Source organism: Dermacentor albipictus, chromosome 1 (genome assembly GCF_038994185.2).
Source record: "Dermacentor albipictus isolate Rhodes 1998 colony chromosome 1, USDA_Dalb.pri_finalv2, whole genome shotgun sequence".
Taxonomy (NCBI): domain Eukaryota; kingdom Metazoa; phylum Arthropoda; class Arachnida; order Ixodida; family Ixodidae; genus Dermacentor; species Dermacentor albipictus.
Window position 1 is genome coordinate 422,698,171 of NC_091821.1, and position 22,194 is coordinate 422,720,364.

General features: G+C 46.0%; 1 protein-coding gene across 1 annotated transcript in view; it reads left to right on the forward strand.

Moving 5' to 3' along the window:
• Positions 1-22,194, forward strand: part of LOC135896936 (potassium/sodium hyperpolarization-activated cyclic nucleotide-gated channel 1-like) — a 50,031-nt gene that overhangs the window by 26,352 nt on the left and 1,485 nt on the right. Inside the window, exons 5-8 of the mRNA XM_065425485.2 lie at positions 1,909-2,058; positions 3,880-4,098; positions 14,025-14,171; positions 21,180-21,423. Coding sequence (XP_065281557.1) covers positions 1,909-2,058; positions 3,880-4,098; positions 14,025-14,171; positions 21,180-21,423 — 760 coding nt within the window. The remainder of the gene's footprint in view (positions 1-1,908; positions 2,059-3,879; positions 4,099-14,024; positions 14,172-21,179; positions 21,424-22,194) is intronic.

Below are 22,194 nucleotides of genomic sequence, written 5' to 3' on the forward strand. Positions count from 1 at the left end.
CTTTCCCCTCTGCTTTCGAAACCGGACGCTTAAACAGAGCCGTATAAGCACCTCCGACGTCATGCTCGACGCTATACTGAAGTAGAGCAGCTCACTGCAATAATGAATTGCTGAGACATCCGATCCATTATCGCGCTTTTGAACCGCAAGCTACGGTATATAGGTCGCCGATACACGAACATGATAGAAAATAGCGATAAGAGGTGTGCCCATGCGGGAAAACCCGTTGGCGTTAATGAAAATAAACGAGGCGGGTAGCATCACGTTGGCGTTGCTTCCGGTGCTTTTCGTCTGCCTTGTTTGCGTACGACAGCGAAAATTTTCGTCGACATATATCGGTTGGTGGCGATTCTAAAATTGCGTAATTCTTTTGCCTCCTGCAGCGTCCTTCTCTAATACTGTTATTACAGCGTTTACGGTGAAACCATTCAATAAAAAAAATTATAACTAACTTTTAGTGAGCGAACGGACTGCAGCGACTACTCAACCGTCTATAGCGTCTGCCGTTCGTTCTTAAAGAAGGAATAGAGAAAAAAAAGCACCATCGCGCCGATTTACACCGTATATATTAAAATAGGTTTTCATTAAATATATCACCCACTAAAGGTTCTTTTCCTTAGGCAACAACATTTCTAAAACCAGCATGTAGTATTTAATACAATCTTAATATTTGATGCGGATTACTCTGAGAATCTGACAATATATGCACGAAAATCGGACTGCATTATTATCGAGTTATAATTTCACCAATTACCTTTTAAACTAATTACTGTGTGGTACATAATGCAATTTACGAATTGTTGCCGGCGACTTCGCAAGGCATATTCACTTCAACCAAATTCAAGGGATGACACCTGTTTTCATATATGCATTCCCAAAATGTGCGTCAAGGTGCATTGGTGTTCCAGATACTTTTGTGTTCAAGTGCGTAAGAGGGGCGTTTTCATAAAAGGACAGTAACTGAAACATTACATTTTTATGGTAAGTTTAACCATCTTTATCTTAAAGCTGGTGCTAGCTTCAAAATTCATTCTCAGCGGATGTGCCTTGAGAACTCTTTGGATACAAGAGTAAATTGCAATATGTGCCCTATTTAGTTGAAAATCATATTGGTGAAATTTTTGTTCATTAGTCAGTTGTGTATTTTATGTTCTTGTGCACGTAATGTCCGCGTCCTTGAGTAATCCAGTTTATGGAGAAGATTTTGTGCCGCGTGCAATTTGTGTAACTTTTCATTGCCTGTAGGCCAGACCGAGAGTTTTCAAAATACTCCCGTTGCACATCAAATTATCTGTCCAAAGCCCTTAATTTTAGCTTTAAAGTATTCAACATTAAACTTATTAATACAACGACTTATTCAAGTTGAATGGTTTATTGAAATGTCATCAAGAAAATATACCCGAGTCCTTCGGAGCGGTAGGGAAACATGTTAACAAGTTAATGCAGGGAATCGATTTCGAATGACTCGCGTCTTGGGTTGTGTTAGGTTGCCTTGACAACGCGCGTGAAGTGCTTCCAAGTTGCCTTCGGTGCAAGTCCCTCATGCAACTTCATGCAATTAGTGAAAATTATTCTGTTAATTCACAATGTCAGAAAAGGCATGTCATGTCATGGCGCGGCAAACGAATGTAGATGAAAGAAAATAGATTTGAAGAATTTGTTAAGGGCATCTTGGTCTACAGCATCTACAGCTGAGCCACTGTTCCATTTGAGCACTAAACAATGTTCGAAACGAACACTCATACTGTCGGGTGACAAGTGTTTCGAGTGTCATCATCCTCGTGTGACAAGTGTGGAGTCAAACATAAAAAAAATTAAATGTTACTGTCCCATTATTTCACTCGTTTATGTCCACACAACGCCTTTTACTCGTTGTGTGACGAACGCGTTGCTTGTCGCACCTCGCAGTTTTTCTACTCGAGCGGCGTGTACCTGCGGCTAACCAACTACATCGGGCTGCTGCTGCTCATTGGTCACTGGAACGCGTGCCTGCAGTTCTTCGTGCCCAGAATGCAGGGCTTCCCGCCGGACTCCTGGGTCGCCAAACAAGACCTTGTGGTAAGTGGCCCGGCAAGCAGGCAAGTAAACATCACGCCCTAAACTTACTTTCAACGCGGGTCGCGTGGCAGCTCAAGCCCTGCGAGTCGCCACGAACCAGCTTCGCTCATGATTCGCAACGTCCTTTCCACACTGCAGATGTTGCGTTAAACGGAGGTTTAAAGAGGAGCGTTGATGCGAAATCGTTGATAACATTACGGAAATCGAGCCAGTTTCGCCACGAGATGAAGCCTGGCGGGCTAGCAAGGACGCGAGTATGAAACGGGGGCGACATTGCCATGACCCCGCGACACAGCGATTTCCGCCGACTCGCTCGTACGTTAGCGAAAGTTTTCGGCCACCCAGGACTGCTTTATCCTTCCATAACGCTGAATAACGCGCTTCCAGTCGTACGATTCCTGCAGAAGCTATCGAATCGTGCCAGGTTGGCTCCTCTGAGTGGCTGCAACGGTAATCACTCGCACTATGGGATTGGCTGAAAGGAGTAAAAGTTGCGTATGTCGAAAGCGGAGAACGTTCAAAGCACCGTGTAGGTAGTGCGTTGCGGGCGAATTCGTGATGCCACCGAGTATGGGTTCTCTTGTCTCGTCCACTGCTCGAGTTGCGAAGAAGCTGTCTTACTCTTATTTAATTGCTATGTGTGTTTGGGGTGTGCAAATATCATGATACTGATACAAGATACTCGTACGACAAGCATTAGAGATGCAGATACAAGATACAAGCGGATTAATTGTATCCGATACGATACTTGGCATGTGTAACTGAAGATACTTCGATACATTAGTTAATTCCGCATTATCGCTGCGCTGTAGAGGCCGCTGCGAGTTAATACGCGTTTACTGGCGAAATTTTTGTCTCCCGCCTACCAGATATGGTTCTTTTTAAATTTACCCTATAGACACGTGTATATATATATATATATATATATATATATATATATATATATATATATATATATATATATATATATATATATATATATATATATATATATCCAAGTTACAACAACGACCTATATTGAAATTAATTCCGAAACAGTCTACGAGGCCGTTCGGACGTGCAGCAGTTAGTGCCGCACGTCTGACGCGAATGGCACGACGCACCGCTTCGCGGTCCGTTCTTGAAGCGGGACAGTTTCTTCTATTGAAACTTTTTTTTAATTTTTTTTTTACCGTGTTGTATTTGTGCCACATTAGGCTTCCGTCCTTGCCTTCTTTAGCATCAACACTTAGTTGACCCTTTCATTCTTATCCTGGAAGTAGTTACAAGATTCATGTGAAGTCAGCAAAAACGACCTTGTCTTCAGAAGCACGCAAACTCTATTCGCGCGGCGAAAGCCTGGGGCATGCGAGAACATACTGGATATCCACGCGCACGTGTAACTCAGCGTTTACCCGGAAGATGGCGCTAGTAGTAAAACATCGCGCACTCTCTCTCAGGCCCCAGTGTCTTTTACGATTAATTATAGTCAATTTCGATAACATCCTTAGCTTCTGCTGCACGTTCATACGACACCTACAACTCGCCTAACCGACTGTCTCTTTTTCTGTCTGAGACTGGTTACCAGAGAGCCAGATCCCAGATATGCCAGACCCGCGTGAAGTCAGCCAAGATGATAAGTGTCTTCAAAATTGCGGATGTTGGAAATTGGATGTTGGTGCTGCGGATGAAGGAAAACCAACGCCAACGTAAGATATGTAAGAAAGCAAAACGTCTCATTAAAAAGATTCCACAATGTTTGCGAGTGTTTCAGCGCGCGTCTCGTACTCTCGAGCGCCACACGTGTATACACACACCTCGCTGCCTCCCCGGGTCCCGCAGCGCAAGCCCTGGTTCGAGCAGTACTCCTGGTCGGTGTACAACGCCATCTCGCAAATGGTGTCGTGTGGCTACGGGCGCACGCCGGCCGCCAACGTGGCCGACGCGTGGCTCATGTGCCTCGGCATGGCCTCCGGCACCGTGGGGTACGCGCTCTTGCTCGGCCTGTGCGCCTCCACCATACAGACCATGGACTACTCGAGGCGACTGCTCAGGGAGAAGGTCAGTGCCCGCCCGTGCGTTACGACGGCTTCGCGGCTCCCATCGGAGTCCTTTTCCGTGGTCGCCATGATGAACCCCGAATTAAAGAGACGCTAAAGAGACACTTAATCAGTTTACTAACAGATGAAGTATTTTTTCAAGCTCCAGCTATGTAAATTATACGGTAGGAGGTTGATTACAATAGAAGAAGAAGACCAACCTTTCTTGTTTTAAACTGAATTTCGCGCCGAAGCCGAAGCACCGGTACGTCAGTGTGACGCCATGGATTTCAACGTAGTTTTGTCGTACTTCGAACATTGTAGGCGCAGTATAAGTCTACGTTCTATCTTTGGCTACTTTAGTATGCAGTGAAGTCCTTAATTGCCGATGAAATATTAACTCGGTCGAGAATACATCGTCAACATCCGTGACACTAAAGGGACACTAAAGAGAAGCGCCAAATCCTTTTAAACCGGAAATGTTTTCTCGGTAGTCAAATTTCGTTGATTTCACTGTAATGGTTTGATTACTAAAAATTAAAAACGAAGGCCAAACTTTCCTTCTTTTTTTAAATATCGTGCCTTAACCCACTTACTCCGGTGCGTCACTATGACATCACTGATTTCAAATGATTTATCTTCGTAATTATTTTGGTCATTGCGCTGCAGTAAATTTTCTCGAACATTGCAAATGTCAGTCCTTGGCTCTATACGAATGCAATGCAGTCCGTCTTTACCGATTAAGAAAATTTACTTGGCCCGAACAGAAGGCGTCAGTATCCATGACGTTACGTTGACCGGGTGCGGGAACGTTAAGGCGGCGTCGCCACCCGTCACGAAATTCCGTCTCGAAATCCGGAGAGCTCTTCAAACTGAAGAAATTGTTTTCTGTTATTGATTAGCAAAGTAGTCAAATTATGTATTTCAATTCAATTACTTGTGTAATTGCGTAAGCACGAATGTCAAATTGTACGTCGCGTTCAAAGACATCATATTTAACAGTCTCCGAGCTCACTCCATTTTTTTTTTCTACGTAATTTTCCCGTGTTTCAGATGGTTCCGCAAAACACAAACAAATAACACCGTCCCAGAGCGCGCCCACGCGCCTGTGCTCTCGAAATGTTTTCCAGACAATCTAACTGTACTAAATGGTTGAGCTGGCGACCGCGAAAATGGGGCAATGTAAGCTGCGGCTATAGACGTGCACCATGTTTGCACACAGCGGTAGGCGCCGCCGATATATTTTTGGCCCTGTAGCGACGTCGCGTGGGCTCCGTGCACTCTCGCCGCCCGTGCTTGTATTTTCTTCTTAAGGTATCGGGTGAGGGGTTGTGGGCTATTGAAATCAACATTTAATTATGAAGTGCGCGGTAATGGAGGCGCCGGATTAATTAGAAAATACTACCTGACGTTCTGTAACGTTCACCTAATGCACGTTCTTGCATTTCGCCCCCCATCGAAATGGGGCCGAACTATAGACGGTAGGCCTAGCTCGCGGACCGCCGCAGCGACGGCCGACGACGCTTGCGATCTGGCTGCAGCTCATCATACTGCGCTTGTTTTTTGACAACACGACTAACGTGGGCTTAGCCCCACAAAGCCTGGACACGATTCCGTGCGTCAAAGAAAATTAAGACAACTTGCTCACACGTATTTCTGGCCACGGAGAGTATATTGGTATGAAGAAAACAGCGAAAGAATAATTGAGCTTAGCGTGGAAACTTCCGTTTGTTGGCGATTCATCGGAAAAAAGGACACGGCGCAAAGGAGACAAGGACACGAGAGAGCGACACGCACACAGCGCTGACTTGCAACAGTTTATTCATGAAGCCATGAAGGAATAAATATATAGGGTGCTACGATGCGCAGTGTGTGAAGGACCGGCTAAAAAACCTCGAAGATCATTTGCAATGCTGATAGTGCTGGCCATGCACGTACCTACAGAGCACACGGAATGCTTGCCGTTCAAGCCCTGTCAAGATACGCTATTTCTCGAGATGACAGTGCAATCGAAGGAGAACTGACGCACGAGCTATCAAACTTTCTAATGAAATCTGCTTCAATGATTTCACATGTCAGCTGTGAACTATGTTTAGCCAGCACTTCGCTTCTTTCCAAGTAGGGCTTGCACCCGTGGTCGCTGACTGTCGATACCATGACTGTTGATCCCATGACTCTCGCTGAGTCGTTAAGCGACCAGAGATGTTCCTGCAATATGTGATGATTCTGTTACCACTGCGTGAATTAATTTTGACTCACCATTAAGTCGTGCACTTTTGTACTTTGATTAGCTGCTACAAAAGGAAAGCTAAAATATGGCGTTATAGGAAGGTAATGTGTGAAACAGCAATCTCTAGACGGAGGACGTCATAGCACTAAGTTGAAAGGCGGCTATTATGATTTTTCTTCGCTCTTCATTCTGTTGTTGTTAGCTTGATGCAAAACAGTGGCCACTATTAGCCGAAATAGAACTACCTCGTGATTTTAGCTCCTGAAATAATTACAGCTCTGTCAAATCAATGTCGTGCGCGTAACCGTGCAAGGGGGATGAAAATAATCTGTTCTGAAGCAACCTGATGATCCTATACTAACGTACTGTCACAGTGGCCTAGCCCGCCTAATTGAACACATTAAGTGTTTGCATTTCACAGCCAATAAAAAGAAAAACTGTAGAGTGCGCATTAACTTGCTACTTTACCTTCGTTCTACAGGAATACAAACTTTTTTTAACCAGCGCAAGATTCGCACAGAATGCGGTATTAATAACTGGCGCAACAATATTAGCAGAGTAGGCGGAACGCAAGTGAAACATACACAAATAGCTCCGAAAAAGTGTCGATACAGAGACTGTGTGGGTGAGTGCCAGTCCCCCATTGAATGACAGTTTGCGCTTCTTTCAAGTAAATGGAAACGTGCGCATTTTGAGCAACAAAATGTGGCATTGAAGGGCAATATAATATAATCTCACTGCAGTCAGCGGGTTTCGTTGCCAGGAAATCGGGCCGAATTGTTGACAGCGCAGCGCCAACGCGTATATTTCAATGCGCGCCGTCTACCGCCCATCCACACTAACGTGGTGACGGTGCTGCCGCCTATATTTCGAACTCGCGGCGAATAGGTAATCAGCTGCGTTACGCAGTATGCTAGAGCACTGTGTAGCGGCTTAGAACGGTGATAAGGAGTACGACTGAAATGAACTAAAAAAATATGATATGCAACAGATGCAATGAGTTGGAATCTATATGGAGCGAAGCTCTGCGTGAGTGCACAAAGAGTCGAAACACGAGTTTTGTGAGAGGCTAATGCAATGGATGTGCGGAGGCGCATCCATTGCATTAGCCGGATGCGTGGAGGTGAGCGCCACCTGGTGGTGGTGCAAGGAACCCAGCGGCGCTCTCCGCTGTCAGGCCGCAGCACCCACGGTCACGGAACCTGTTACGTCGCTGCTTCATCATTTTTTACGCGGCCATCGAGTCGGCCATCGAGTAGCGTCAGTTCTTTGAGACATATTTCGAGAGCGCTGCTACCGCGCTCGCGAGGCGCACTTGCGCGCGCTGACTTGGAATCCTTGTTCGCATTGGGCGGCACAACTTTTAAGCGCGGAAAAATAATATCCATTGAAGACGTATCGAACTGGGAACTATGGGAGATGCTCTCGAATGCGATGCACCATTTGACATTCGAGCCTACGCAGTTAAATGCTTATTTATTCGCTTAGGTAATTAGTTTTAATAAATTGTCTAATCACGACGACAGGCAAAGAAATCGACAGTCTTTGCAGGGCGACAGCTAACAAAACGCCGTTGGTATCAGCTTTGTATCTCGCATAGCCCCGTTTTTAAAAGGCTTATTGGCCCGCATTAGCTGCCATGAGTCTGCCTGCATAAGTAAATGCATTGAAGTGGCATGTTAAAACTACCAGCCTGACTTAGTGTGGTACAAAGGCGTTAAATCATGTTATATACGTCAGAAACTGTGATCTTTGAAAGCCCTCTAGCTGCTGAGACTTCAATGGACACGTTCCAACATTCCTTTGATCTATTCGTGTGGAACACAACTTTGATACTATGTCGTGCATACGCCCAATTTGTGCATGATGAACCGCAGGGCGTTTCAGCCAGATGTTGCACAGACGAACGAGCACGACAGTATCGAACAACGCATATTCTTCCTTTGGCGTAGGTGAAAACACTTTTGATACTTGCGTTCTCGCGGACTCCGGGTGAGGCATATTATCTTTAGATACTCCACAAATACCGATAGAATATGCGACTGCAGGAAGCCAGGAAAAAATTGGAGGACGCTTACGCTTCGCTTTCAAGAGTGGAACGCGATAGCGTTATCGCACCCCGTTCGCACCGCCCACTCATTCGCTCGGTATGCTCTTGAGTCACACAAAGGCGAAACGTGTGCCTGAGTAAGCGGAACGAACCAAAGGACTCAGTGTTTCGAAGGGAAAAATGATCTACGCGAGCCAAACGTCGTGATCGGCAAGGACAGCCGGGCCGCGACCCGCCATGAAGGCGGACGCGATCATGAGGCTGACGCCTCGATAGGATCGCCCTCTATCTTGCTTGGGAGCACCACGGAGACGCATGACTCCTCGCCAGCAGTATGGCACACATCGCAGGGGACGCGTTCCCACCAGACGCGCTACGGCGCAGTGATAACGTCAGAGGCGTCCCGCATCGGACGCTGCACCTAGGAATCGCGCTGTGAGCGGAAAGAGGAGAAGGAGATTCTTGATGATGGGAAGGAAAGGTTGGGGTAAAGTGCAGCGCAGTAACTGTCTCTCAGCAGAGGACACATCAACCGCGCAGCACAGGGGGTAGGGAATGAAAGTAGGGGGAGAGAAAGAGCGCCAGAAAAAGCAGCAGCCGCGTCGCCTAGACACGAGGGTTCGAGTGACGCACGCTGGAAGTTGGAAGAGAAGAGAGCGAGAAAACTTATTAAACGCAAGGGTATTGGGGCATCCTCGCACCGGTCCCTGCACGTCCCCAATGCACTCAAACGAGACGAAGGAGAGAAGCGGGCGAGTGGCGCGCCACCTGTCGGGGCAGCGCCGTACATTGCGAGGAGGGAGTTTTCTGTGTTTGCCGCAAGATGGCTCTGCGTGTGCGGCAAGCGCAGAAGAAATGTAGTGGAACCGTACTTCGCTACGCGTTTAACTGCGTCTTCTGTAATTTACATGCTCATAATTACCGATATGCACCGCAGTATAACTTTCTACGGCACGTATCTAAGGCAACACCGCATTCACTAGAGGCACTTTTGTCTTGCGTTGAACCATCGAACTCATGGCCGAGTGGTAGCGTCTCCCGTCTCACACTCCGGAGACCCTATTTCGATTCCCACCTAGCCCATGTTGCAAGTTGTTTTTATGTATGAATTGCCTTCCGCCAATTTTTGCTCACGGCCAACACCCCCGACGCTGACGACACCGGCTTTTCTGCGACACAAGCTCCTTAACGCTGTCGCGTTAAAAAAGATGCAAGCATAGAGTAATGGCTGTCGAAAGAGCCGTGGCAGTGCGTGAGGAGGCGAGCATAAGCGAACAACAACAAAGACTTTCGTCCGTAACGCGATAGATGGTGAAACATAATGCGCGATAGGCCTTAGACTGTTTCATGCCGTGTTTGTTGGAATGAACGTTTGCAGGGTCAGAGCGAACAATATTATTTCGAGAAGTCAAAGTGTGATTCGTCCCTATTTGTGTAATTCTTGCCACCCGGTGGTGAAGTGGAAAGACTCAGCTTCTCTTCCTTTTCTCACCTACCCGGACTTAGCCACTGGTATAAAACAACATTTTAGTTATTACGGCTGGATTCATTCGGTTTTTCACAAATATTTATTTGGGCTACACCATTAGTAGGCATCATGGTATCCGCGGAGAAAAGAGGACGACGTTAGTAGTGCCAACCGCTAAACGTGATAAGAAGCCAAGCACTAGAACAAAAAGAAAAATGAAGACGAAGCAGACACGCTCAGTCGTTGTCATTACATGTCATCATAACATTACAGAAGAAAATTTAAATTAGAACCGCCTCGGCAACTGGGAAGGCGACGTGCTAGAACAGTAAGAGGGCGCAGACGTCAGCTCTATCCTGCAAGGAGTGGTTGAGCAGGCGCTAGCCAACGTGGCAGCCGCTGGAACAGTTGGGCCCTCCAGAATCAGTACTGTCCACTGCAGTAGCATCAGTAGTGTGGCCGGGAGGTATAAACCTGGACTATACTCAAACAATCCAGTATTACGACCCCGTTTCACTGATGTGTAAAGGTACACTGCATAATGGCCGGATCGTGGAAAGCAACCCGTAAAACTCGGGAGCTTCCAATTAGTCTCTCTCAGTTCATTGTCTTTTTTTTCTCAGAAATTCTCGACGATGCGCACCATGCATGATGCAGGCATCCAGAAAAGCTACATATGAAAAAAAAAAGGTGTCATAGAGCTGCAGAGCTGCAGTTGAAATACCGACACCAACCACAGCTTCCTAAAAAGAAAAAAAAAGAGAAAAAAAAGAAAAGCACAGATTAAACGCACGTGTTCTAATCTACGCCAAAGGAAGCTTTGATATAGTATAAACCCCATGCAAGCGATTTCTTGCCCGACAGCGACAAGCGACGCGATAGAGATGGCTGTCGCGTTCGCTCGTCGCCCAGAAGTCAAACTCCAAGCGAGCGACCGCTTCGTGCGACAGCTCTCCGGTGTTGCCGGTATTAGGGGATCGATTAGCGCCAAACCTGGCGTGGCACTTGCCATAATTGTTTAATTTGTTTGGCTGTACAAAGCAACGCAAAGTCTTCTGAAGGTCTTGCAATATGTTTATTTTGTTTAAATATCAAAATTTGGTAGCTTGCTCGTTCCGTTTGTATACTGAGAAGCGCGCACGTGCGCAAACCGGTAGTACGTCACTAATGTACATCCTGTTCCGACTGCCTATTATTGGCTAGTCGCTCATGGCACTTCCGGGCGACGAGCGACGGATTCTAGATTTGCAAAACCGAGCGATCTGTTCAAGCGACGGCCCGATCCGTCGCGCGAAGCCGTCGCTCGATCGTCGTTGTCGCGCACAAAATCGCGCTAATGGGGTTTAGCCTTAAAGTTATTAATAAACGCTTTGTGACTAACTTCGATGCATGCAGTTTTGTTTACTTTCCTCCTATGTAACGTGTAATCTCGTGAAATGTTTATTTTTATCCACCACAAAACAGTAACAACCTCATTGCCGTGCAATATGTATGTTTATGCACTGCATAACTTACAAGCTACGCCGAACCGCAAACTCCAATTCGCAGTGCAGGCACGGTGTGAGGCGCACACGCAGCGACGTCACAAGGACGAAGGCGATGTGCGATGCTTGTTGAGGGAAGAGTGGTGATGACAGGTGTATTCACTACAAAAGTACGACACGTATACCAAGTTACATTTAGAGTTTCTGTACCTCTTGTGACACAGTGGGACATACCCATTCTTGAGGAATGGCCATGAACGGGCACACCCCCAAGTGCACATACCGAATGGCTAAATAAAGAAAGAAGAAAAAAAAGCCCCGTCAATCAAATGATCCGTGAAATATATTTCGCCATTATATTAACAAATAGGTGTGCTTTAGAGATATCTGTCAGCCGACATTATATGCCCATGTTTTATGTAGGTATCGTAGTGGGAAATGCGCATTCTGCAGGATTGGCCAAGTGACTGGCATTACAACCAGTGGCGCATACTAGTAACTAAATCAATAAAAATCAGGTAAGTAAAAAAATCCGTTAAATATAATTTACCTTTCTTTTACAGATAGAGGTGTTTTAGAGATACCTGCCCTGTGAGCCGACTTTATATCTTTATGTAGGAAGTAATATTTTCGTTACGCAGAGCAAACCTGTGCATACTTAGTCAGCACACAATAAAAACACTTCGTGCATATATATGTATATATCCGCTGAGGTATATACAGCGACCGACCCAGCAGTACTACACACACCACTTAGCAGCACGGCAGCAACGCGAAACCAGCGAACGTAAGCAAAGAAAGCCTCCTTTTAAAATGCTATGCATGAATCTGCCTCTTTCAAGGGTGGATCTTTTAGACGATACAGATATAAAAAATCACCCTGAGACACCTGTCGTCTTCGCATACGAGCTCTATACGATGAGGTGCAAATACTTTGCCGCTGCTTAAGTTACTCTGAAAAGACCAATTAGCAAATATTGGTTCATCAAAAATTTTATTATTTTCTTGAGGGCAGTGGTGTACGTAAAAACTTGTTGGGCGTCACAATTTATGGCATACTCATCTTTTAGAGATAAAGAAAGCGCGCGTGATCTGAGGTATTCATCATCGAAATTGAAATGCCAAAACCAGGCAATATCGAGACTGAGCGCGTCCCGCATGCGCGTCAGACGGCAACGCCCTGTAAACAAGTGTGGGGCGAAGTTTGAACGATAGCATGCCGCAAAAAATCCTGACCCGACATACAGCGGCACATGCTTGGCAGGCAAGGCGTTTCGTATCAGTAGCTGCCGCGACTGGCCGAGACGTTCGGTCTCAAACTTCCTTGTGCATGTCGTCACGGGTTGTTTCGGCCTGATATGATTGCGAGGCCGCATTTCCTGCGCTGCCGCGGCGCTCGGTTTCGATATTGCCGGGATTTACCATTGAAATTTGATGATAAACATCAGAATTAGCTGCGATTTCCAAGATCGTTAAAGAATGTCGCCCGAAAGGCGAAGCACCGATTGCAATAGAAAATTATTGGACAGCTTGCTATACAAAGTCAGGATAGTAGATTTATCAGCCTTGTAAACATAGGTATACTAACCCGATTAACAAGCATGGTGTCATGCGCACACATAAGAGAACGTGAACACATCTCACTCGATGACCGCGGAAACTCGCTGCCAGAAAACTGGAGCGAGGAAACGCGGCAGCAGCAGCGAGCGAATTGACCTTCGTGCTGCGTCTCGCATCAACGCGAACTAAGCCGCGAAAGCAGAGCGCGTGGCCGGACTCCTTCCCCGTCGCAGATGGCTTTCGAAATACAGTGGCCCGGGCTGACCCGCCCGGGCCACGGTATCTTGAACGCCATCTGCGACGGGGCCTTGGACTTTATATGAAACCTCATGGTGACGCCGACGCCGATGGCGCCAGCAGTAATGCACCTAGAGTGTCCATATAATTGCTACCACAATAAAAATGGAGGTGTATTAAAACATGACTACCTTCAAATTCGCTGTTTAAACAACTGCCCTTAAGGCACTAGTAAAAAAAAATATAGAATAAGTTTTTGTTAATTCGCTTTTTCAGAGTAGCTTAAGCAGCGGCAACGTATTTCCGCCTCGCCGTAAAGCTCGTATGCGAAGACTAAAGGTGACTCATGGTCATAGCGTTTTTATAAAAAATCTGTCTTCAAAAAAAAAAAAGCACCCTGTAAATTGTCTGCGGGAGCTGGAAGTGGGGCGGTAACGTGGGAAGGATATGTACTATAGAATACAGTATGTGGATTTGCCTAAACTTCACCCTCCTGGCATCAAAACGAGTTTGTGACCTTGCAGATTGATCACATCCTACATAAATATTGCTTTATAAATGCAATAATTCCCAAATGCACTTCACAAAAGCGGCAATATTGGGCTTTTGGTCGTACATTCATTTCTATACTGCTCCTTTTCCCTAATGATTTCGTGTGTGTGCGGATGTTCATTGTATTCTGCGTTTAGAGGAACACGATTGCGTTGAAATGGAGGCCAATAAAGGAGGACAGATCGCAGTTAACAAATCCAGAAGCACGAAGATTAGGCAAAACCCACGCACTACTCATAATTCCAGTTGTAGCTCAACAATCGCAGCGCCGGTGTTTTCACTATTATGATAACTTTAACAGGAATTTATATGATACCAAATTAACCGAAAATCGTTCACGTTGTCCTTCGCAAATTGTGGTTCGCAGCTGAAAGAAGTGGAAGACTACATGCAGTGCCAGAAGTTCCCGACTAAGCTGCGCTCCCGAATGCGTGACTACTTCGAGAACCGATACGAAGGGCGCGTTTTCGACGAGGCCAAGATTCTCGCATCGCTCTCAGAGCCACTTAGAGAGGTAAGACACGAAGACGGACATTATAGACGAAAGCTAAATCGGTTTGGGCTGATAAAGTGTTAGCTCAAAGCTTACATTTCGTTAGTTCCGCTGTAAGAGATTCATCACTAACAAAAAAAGGATAACAAATAAAGAGACTCAAAGTTACATTATTTAGAAAGCCCAGAAACACCAGCGCCGGTAAATCAGTGTGACGTCGTGTATTGCAAAGTACGTCTTCATACTTAAACCGTAGTGGTCCTGTAAAAGTTGTCGAAACTTGCTAAGTTCAGTCCTTGGGTCTTTTAAAATGCAATGTATGCTATCTTTGCCGATAAAACGTCAACTCGGACTGAGCAGATTGTGTCAAAATTTTTCACGTCATGGTGAGACGGTGCGAGAACTTCAAGGCGGCGTTGCCAATTGTATTTCCTTTTGCGTCTTTCTTGTCCTACCAAGCCTCCTTCACGGTGCAGTGGGTTCTCAGCAGGGCTGGGCAATGGTACTTTGCAAATGCATAGTGATACAGATACAAGATACAAGCGGATTAATCGTATCTGGTACGATACTTACCTTATGTATCTTGAGATACTTCGGCACGTTAATTTCTCGTTATAGTTGCACTGCAGAGGCCGCTGCAAGGTGTCAGGTCTTTATTGGCGAATTTCTCGTCTCCCGCCAGCCAGACATCCTTCTTTTCAAATGTCCTCTACTGACACCTATATAAAAAAAGAAAAGAAAATCCTAGTTCTAAGAACGTTATATATGGCAACTAATTTCGTAACAGTCTACGGGGCCGATCGGACGTCCAACAGTTAGTGGGACTACGCTGGGCAATCCGCAAATTTTTCATGCCGCCTATATCATCGGTACGATGCACTGCTTTGTGGTCCATTCAGAAAGCGAGTCAGTGTCTTAGACTGAAGCGTGTTCGTATGGACATTTTTACAATTCTGCCACATTAAGCTTCGCTGTGTAATCCATGTATTACGCGATGAATAGGTGGCACATGTTATATGGAGATAACAATCTTTATAAACAACACACCGCGCTGTGTAGATCTTGTTTCCAGGCGTCAGCAAGATGGCAGAATATATAGCTCATTGTATGAAGGTAATTAGGAACATACGCACTAGAAAGTTAAACGAAAAAGCTTGGTGAGATTTGTCACCACCCAGTTTCAAAGTGATTGCTCACATCATGATCATCATTGCCATCATCACAATTGCATAACAGACTTGCAGCAACCTTCAAAGTGTCCGTAACTTTTAGTGAAAGCTGAAGCTCAAGCTGGAGCTTTATACGCCGATGATGACGGTCTCGCAAAATGTGCATCTTAAGTTGACTTTGTAGCTGCAGTCAGACGAAGAAACTGATCATGTAGCAGCAGATAATCTTCAACATTAGATAGCATGTCGACTATCTTTAGCAGTGCTCAACTTTTCTGTAGAAGCTTCCAGAAAATACGCTTGGAAACGGGTGCGGGAGACCTCTGCAATCGCCCGCATTTGGAAACACTCATCTTTCTCATTCTCATCAAGGGGCATTTAAAGAAATAAGGAAAATTTCCGCAACTTTTGAAAAACATTCGCTCACTGTGTAGGAAATGTGCAAACGTGCCACGAAGCTAACCAGCAAACGTTACATAAACAAACGCCTTGACAACGGCAGAAAATATGAAACCGGGAAACAGCACAGTGGATATTGAGGTGATGGAGAGGAAGTTAGCCATGTGACTATATCGAACACTAGAGAATGAAATTAAAAAATAGAAGGTTTATGATACTTCAAAGCGCTGCGACAATGCTGTTCGAAGCCATATGACGTTAGGTGATCCTGTGAACGGCAGTGCTTTACGATAAAAGTTCCCATGACGACTGCTCATCTGTAGCATCTGGAAATAGCGCAGAGATTGAGCATGTTCTGTTAAAATGTCAAAGTACCCGCATAGAGGTGAATTAATAATTGTATAGTTACTCCGTCGACTGCCTTGAGTTTTAAAAGGATACTGATAAAGAACACTAAATTAGTTTGACCGATAAAGAATATTCGTTCAAAGCTGTATTCTCGTTAATTTAGCAGAATAGGTTTATTATCAGAAGAGGACATGAAGATCAAATTTCTGTTTTTTTTTAGTATCACGTCGAAACCCCAGCGCCAGCACATCAGTGTGACGTTGTCACGGATTTCAATCTATCTTTTAGTATTTTCGCCGTGTTAGCTCAGTAAATATTCTTGAAACCTGCTAAGTTTAGTGCTGGGATGCTGTAGGAAAACACTGTATTCCGTCTTCGCTGGTAAAAAATAAACTGTGCCCGATCAAACGCTCTCAAAATATATGACGTCGCGCAGAACTGGAGCGGACAGTTATTCGTACTGCTCCTTTTCTGGTTTACCAAGCCTCTTCTAACAGCATAAGAGTGCTGTTGTTGGTGTTATACAGCGGTAACTTACCAATACAGCTCAAACAGTCTTTTCTCTATAGTGTCCCTTTCAAGACAATATGGGAAGAAAGTAATGAACCTGCGGTGGAAACTAGTAAAATACGGTTGGAGTTAGAGTTAGCGCAATGACAGTAGAGCGACAGCAGGGCTCCGCGTTCCACTGTGCACCTTGCCACGCTGCTCTCTAATCGTGACAGCCTCCAAGCCGTTCTGACTCACGTTATCTAGGTGATTCATAATGGTGGTCTACTAACCAATAGCTTCGTTTACACCACGTTACTTCAAACAGCCCACCGAGTGGAGCGACAGCGGCCGCCTTGCGATTGCGGTGAGCATAAAAGTCGCAGCTTTGCCCTAAAGGCGAAGCACCCACCGCGATGGCAAATTAGTGGAAACTGTACGAAGTAAGGATAGCAGCTTTATCGGCCGTATGAACTTGTAAACATTCCCTTGCTAACTACATTAACAAGCATGGTGTCACGCAGACACAGGGAAACATGGAGACATCTCACTCGATGACTGCGAAAGCTCGCTGTCAAAACGCTGGAGTGAGTAAGCGTGGCAGCAGGAGAGAGCGCATTGACCTTCGTGCTTCCTCTCGCTTTAACGCGAACTAACCATCGAAAGCGCAGCGCACAAGAAGCTACCAGCACTCGACGCCCTTTGTCCCCATCGCAGATCGCTTTCGAGATAGGCAGCAGGGCTGCGCAGGAGGCGCAGGAGGCGCCGGACCTAGAACCCGTCCCCCCCATCTCCACGCTGCGTCGCGTACGACGGAAGACGGCGCGCTTCCTCCTCGCTTTCCTCCCTGGCGCGCGCGAGATTGGAGAGTCACCCCGCCAGGTGACTCTCCCAAGTTTCTCTCGTACATATGGCATATGGCGGCGGCGAAGATGTTATCGCGCGTGCACTTTATACGGAACACCACGGCGACGTCGACGACGACGGCAGAACTGCACCTGGAGTGCCCATATAATTGCTATCGCAAAAGAAAGTTCTGTAAAACAAGGCTCTCTGTTATTGCGATAGCAATCATCCTAACGCTCGAGGCGCATTAGCGCCATCGCCGTTGGCGTCGTGACTGTCGTGCTGTCGCGCTGTCGTGCTATTGAAGACGCTTGCGCGGCCTGCGCGTGGAGAATTAAGAGGCCTCCAGAGAAGCGCAGTGCGTTTTGCTCCAGAAGCGACGAACGAAGCGGACGCACTGTCACGTTCCTTCTCAGTCGGTTCTATACCGGAGCCAGGGCAGCGTTCTGGCTTCCACGGCAAGCGTCAGCGTTTGCGCTGAGCAGCTGTGTGCGTACCACGCTGTGGTGAACGTCAAGCTGTACTTATGTAATCCTTTTTAGGACGCTGACCGAGGCCGACGGTTTTCATTTTATCACACCTCGAGCACCATCGAGGTTCGGCACCTGCAACGCCGCTTGACATGCTCATCACGCCAGCCTCCTGAGATGCCTTCAGTGCAACGCTAAACCTTGCTATCGCTTTTGACGCTTCGCCTTCGGGTACAACGGACCATTCTTTAGCGGCTTCTTTTGCCGCTTTTAATTCCATTGCGGAGCGCCTGTGTGGGCATTTAGCAGGAGCAATAGATCAGGCACTCGTAAAGCGTGATCGAAGTACCTAAAATCTGCACAATGTGCATTGATGTTCTGGATAATGTGTTTCTACATTGTGTAAAATAGTGTGTGGAAAACTGTAGCCAGAACAGCAATGCATTTCGCTACATGTGTTCAGTCTGTGTTTCGTGAAACTGGTTCCAAGTACAATGTTTCTAGCTAAATGGTATGCTGCAAACACCGGCTAGACTTCCATTCTGCTCTTGGAACATCCTACCTAACTAGTATATTTCAGAATTAATTAGTAGAGTTTTATTCATTATAATACTAGTACCGCAAGGTATTCGGTTTTCTAAATCGTACTCGTATTTGCTTATTAGAACAATGAGCTAGCATAAAAGCGTTGCCTCAGAATAAATTTTAACTGCTGTCAGCGACTCTGGCAATATTTACAACAAATCACGTGAGTGAAATTTTGCGATTTGTCACTCAATAATATTAGTACATTCATTGCGCGAGCGTACACGAGTAACCCAATTTTTGTTAACCCCGCAAGTTTCTTTGTTCCAGAACTTAAATGAATAAAGGTTCCGTGAGGGTTTACAGCAAATTGCAGTGAGAGGAATCCTGACCTAACAGATTTGCAAGAGTCTATGTTTGAACGCAGATAAAGCGTTACTTTTCACGCTCGGAGACAGTCGTGTGCACGTGGCATGTCACGTGGTTTTGAAGTACCTGTAATCATTTGCATTCCTCAAGTTATTCACTGAGACAGCGCTTTAAGTTAAACCGCACCTAGCAGTTATGAAGTAGGAAAATGTGCCGCTTTTTACTTACGTCGTTGAGTCCGTTACGTTCACAGGTGTTTGCTTCGATGTTTGTAGTGGAGACTGAAGAAAAAGAAGTGCTAAATGCAACTCAAAGCGATAACATTGAACATAATGTATCAACTCACCCAAATTATTTGTATCCTGAGACATCTGCAAGGGCGTGGCGCTAATCTCGCGCTCGAGGAGGAGGCACGAACATATACGCTCGAAGCACTTTCGGCATGTCGTTGCTTGATGCCAGCGCGTTCATGTGAGGCGTCCATTTCAGGACACGCGATACCCGCGTCATCATTGTGGAGGTCAGTAGGTGTGTACTATTGAATGTGTGCTTTTACCGCGTAAAACATATCTTGAGCTACTATCACACAGTTATCACACAGTTATCACACAGCGCGAAATGGACGCAGGCGGGCGCCACGCCAACAGCACGTTCAAATACGCTCAGTCTCGACTGCAGTTACCTCCATTAGTAGCCTAGCTTGCCTCATAAGTGACATACAAGCACTCCGCCCGCACGAAATTGAGGGCAGCTATAGAGAACTGCTTTGGTTTCTGTTGTCCTGCAGAATTTCTCTGCTAGACGTTGTTGTGCCCTGTACTGAGACATTGAACTGCGTATTATGTGTAGTTCTATCTCTCGAGTTATGCTTATTATTTCAGTCCTGAAATGTTATGGTATTAAGCAAAGATAGAATGTCTATACAAATGGGCAGTGAACAAAAAATAAAGTGCGGAAATTTGGTGCAGAAGCCTTGAAGTCTGGGGCGTGTGTGCCTGAGAGAGCAACAATAGAGGCGGAAAGGAAGTTCCACTGAACTCTGGAATTCGAAAGAAAATAGCAGTTATAGGGCTTTGAGATTATGGCAGGCTTACCTTAATGCTGGTCGTTGAAAGTTGACGTGGAAGAATGTGGTGAAGGTATGTCATCTCAGTTGTTATTCTAAATTACTCAAAACGAGAAAAATCGTAAGCTCTATAACTTGGTAAAGGCTTGGGGAATGCTCTGTCCGGCTGCCTATCCGCAAGAAAGAGTGAGTACGTTTCCACGCATGATGCACTGAAAGAAGCAAGTAAGCAAGCAAACAATTGGGCCAGTCAAAGCGGACTGTCAGGTGATGAGCAACACTGACAGTCGTCTGGGCAATAGCTTCGCACGGCGCAAGACATTCTGAATAATATAAACTGCTTGTGTTGCCATGATTTCGAAATAACAAAAAATATCACCGATAACAAGATATAATAATCTCGTTACGTGTGTCAAATATAAAAGCTGCGTATAAAAGGATAACTGCGCGCGTGAATAGAAATTATGTTCCACATACCTGGCATAAAAGTTATAATGATACTTAACACCGAGCGCGCTATCCCTTTCGCAACCTTCGATAGTTAAGTGTCTGTTTAACATCACCTAATCTGGAAATGGGAAGCTTTGATGAAAATAAGGTGATAGCAGTTGGGAGCGAGCGGTGCACCCCGGTGCACGAAACGGTTTTACGTACAAAAAAAAAAGAAACAGAATAGAAAAGAAAAACGAGGTGAAAAACAGCAGGTGCTGGGCCATATTATGTAAGGATTCTCTTCGTCCAATTCTATTTATTTACTTATAGTTTGTCTTGGTGAGTGGCAGATCTCAACGATACCGAGGGTGCTGTGGCTTCGCGAAAGCTAACGACAAAGGGCAAAAAAAAGAACACAACATCGAAAAAATGCATATCATCGTTACGTAATACAGACCCTGCAACTGCTCGCTGTCTGTGATGCCTAGCTGCCCAACAACCGCCGCGGTTGCTCAGTGGATATAGTGTTAGGCTGCTGAGCACGAGGTCGCGGGATCGAATCCCAGCCACGGCGGCCGCATTTCGATGGGGGCGAAATGCGAAAACACCCGTGTACTTAGATTTAGGTGCTCGTTAAAGAACCCCAGGTGGTCGAAATTTTCGGAGTCCTCCACTAAGGCGTGCCTCATAATCAGAAAAGTGGTTTTGGCATGTAAAACCCCATAATGTATGTAGCTGCCAAACGGCTGCGTGCGTTTTTTTTTTTTACTAGAGTTTTGACGCTGATAACGCCGATTCTTTTGATGTCTTCCGTAGCGACCGTGACTCACTGTAACATACCGTGGAGGGCGGCCGTATTACGCACGAGCGCGATATGCCAGGCGCTACATGTGCGCCGTTCGCGCGTCCCGCGCAGGAGATTGTGAACCACAGCATCCGCACGACGGTTCGCACGGTGCCCTTCTTCGCCCAGTCGGAGCCGACGTTCGTGGCCGAGCTGGTGTCGCGGCTTCGGCACGAGTTCTTCCAGCCGGGTGACCTGATCGTCAAGCAGGACACGGTGGGCCACAAGATGTACTTCCTCCAGTCCGGGAAGGTCAACATCGTCCACGACAACGGGGAGTTCGTCGCGAGCGCGTACGCCGGCGCCTACTTTGGAGGTGCGCGCGCGCACACCCCGCCGTTCCTCGCGCTTTTTGAACAAAGTGGGATCTCGGATCGAGCTAGCTGGTCGTTCAGAATGTAATGATTTAATGATTTAATCACTATTAAACCTTAGAACGGCACCACGTGACTACAGCTTTAACCATATATATATATATATATATATATATATATATATATATATATATATATATATTGTCAAAGATCTAGTCATGTGGTGCCGGTATTAGCATCATCCCTCATATTGTTCCTTCGGCGATGGAATGGTGACTGTGGCATGCAGCCGATGAGCACGAGGTCGTAGGCTCGATTTCCGGTGGGGCTGGCCGCATTTAAATGGGAGCGGAGTACACAAACAATCGTGTGCTTATTACTTAAGGTGCATGTAACAGAATCTCACGTCAGAATTAATCTTCAACTTACTACTGTTGAAGATTAATTTAATTGACTTATTAGGTTTTAAAAGCAGCGCTGCTAAGTTGAACCATAGAGACAGCACGTACGATCTTAATCAAGCCTTAATCAAGGTATACTTAAGGCAGTTCCTGTTATATCCGCCAGGGGGTTTCGTCGGCATGTTTGTCACAATTATTTATTCCTAGTAGTATACTCGTCAGCAAAATACTGTGTCCCCGCCCATCAGGATTCGATCTCGAGTTGGCTACGTGTGTGTCGTCGTGGTGGCACCTTCGTAGTTGTCGTTAACCGCCACTGGCGCCTTCGTTGTACGTGTCGTCGTTGTGATTTTCCTCTTCGTCATATACCTT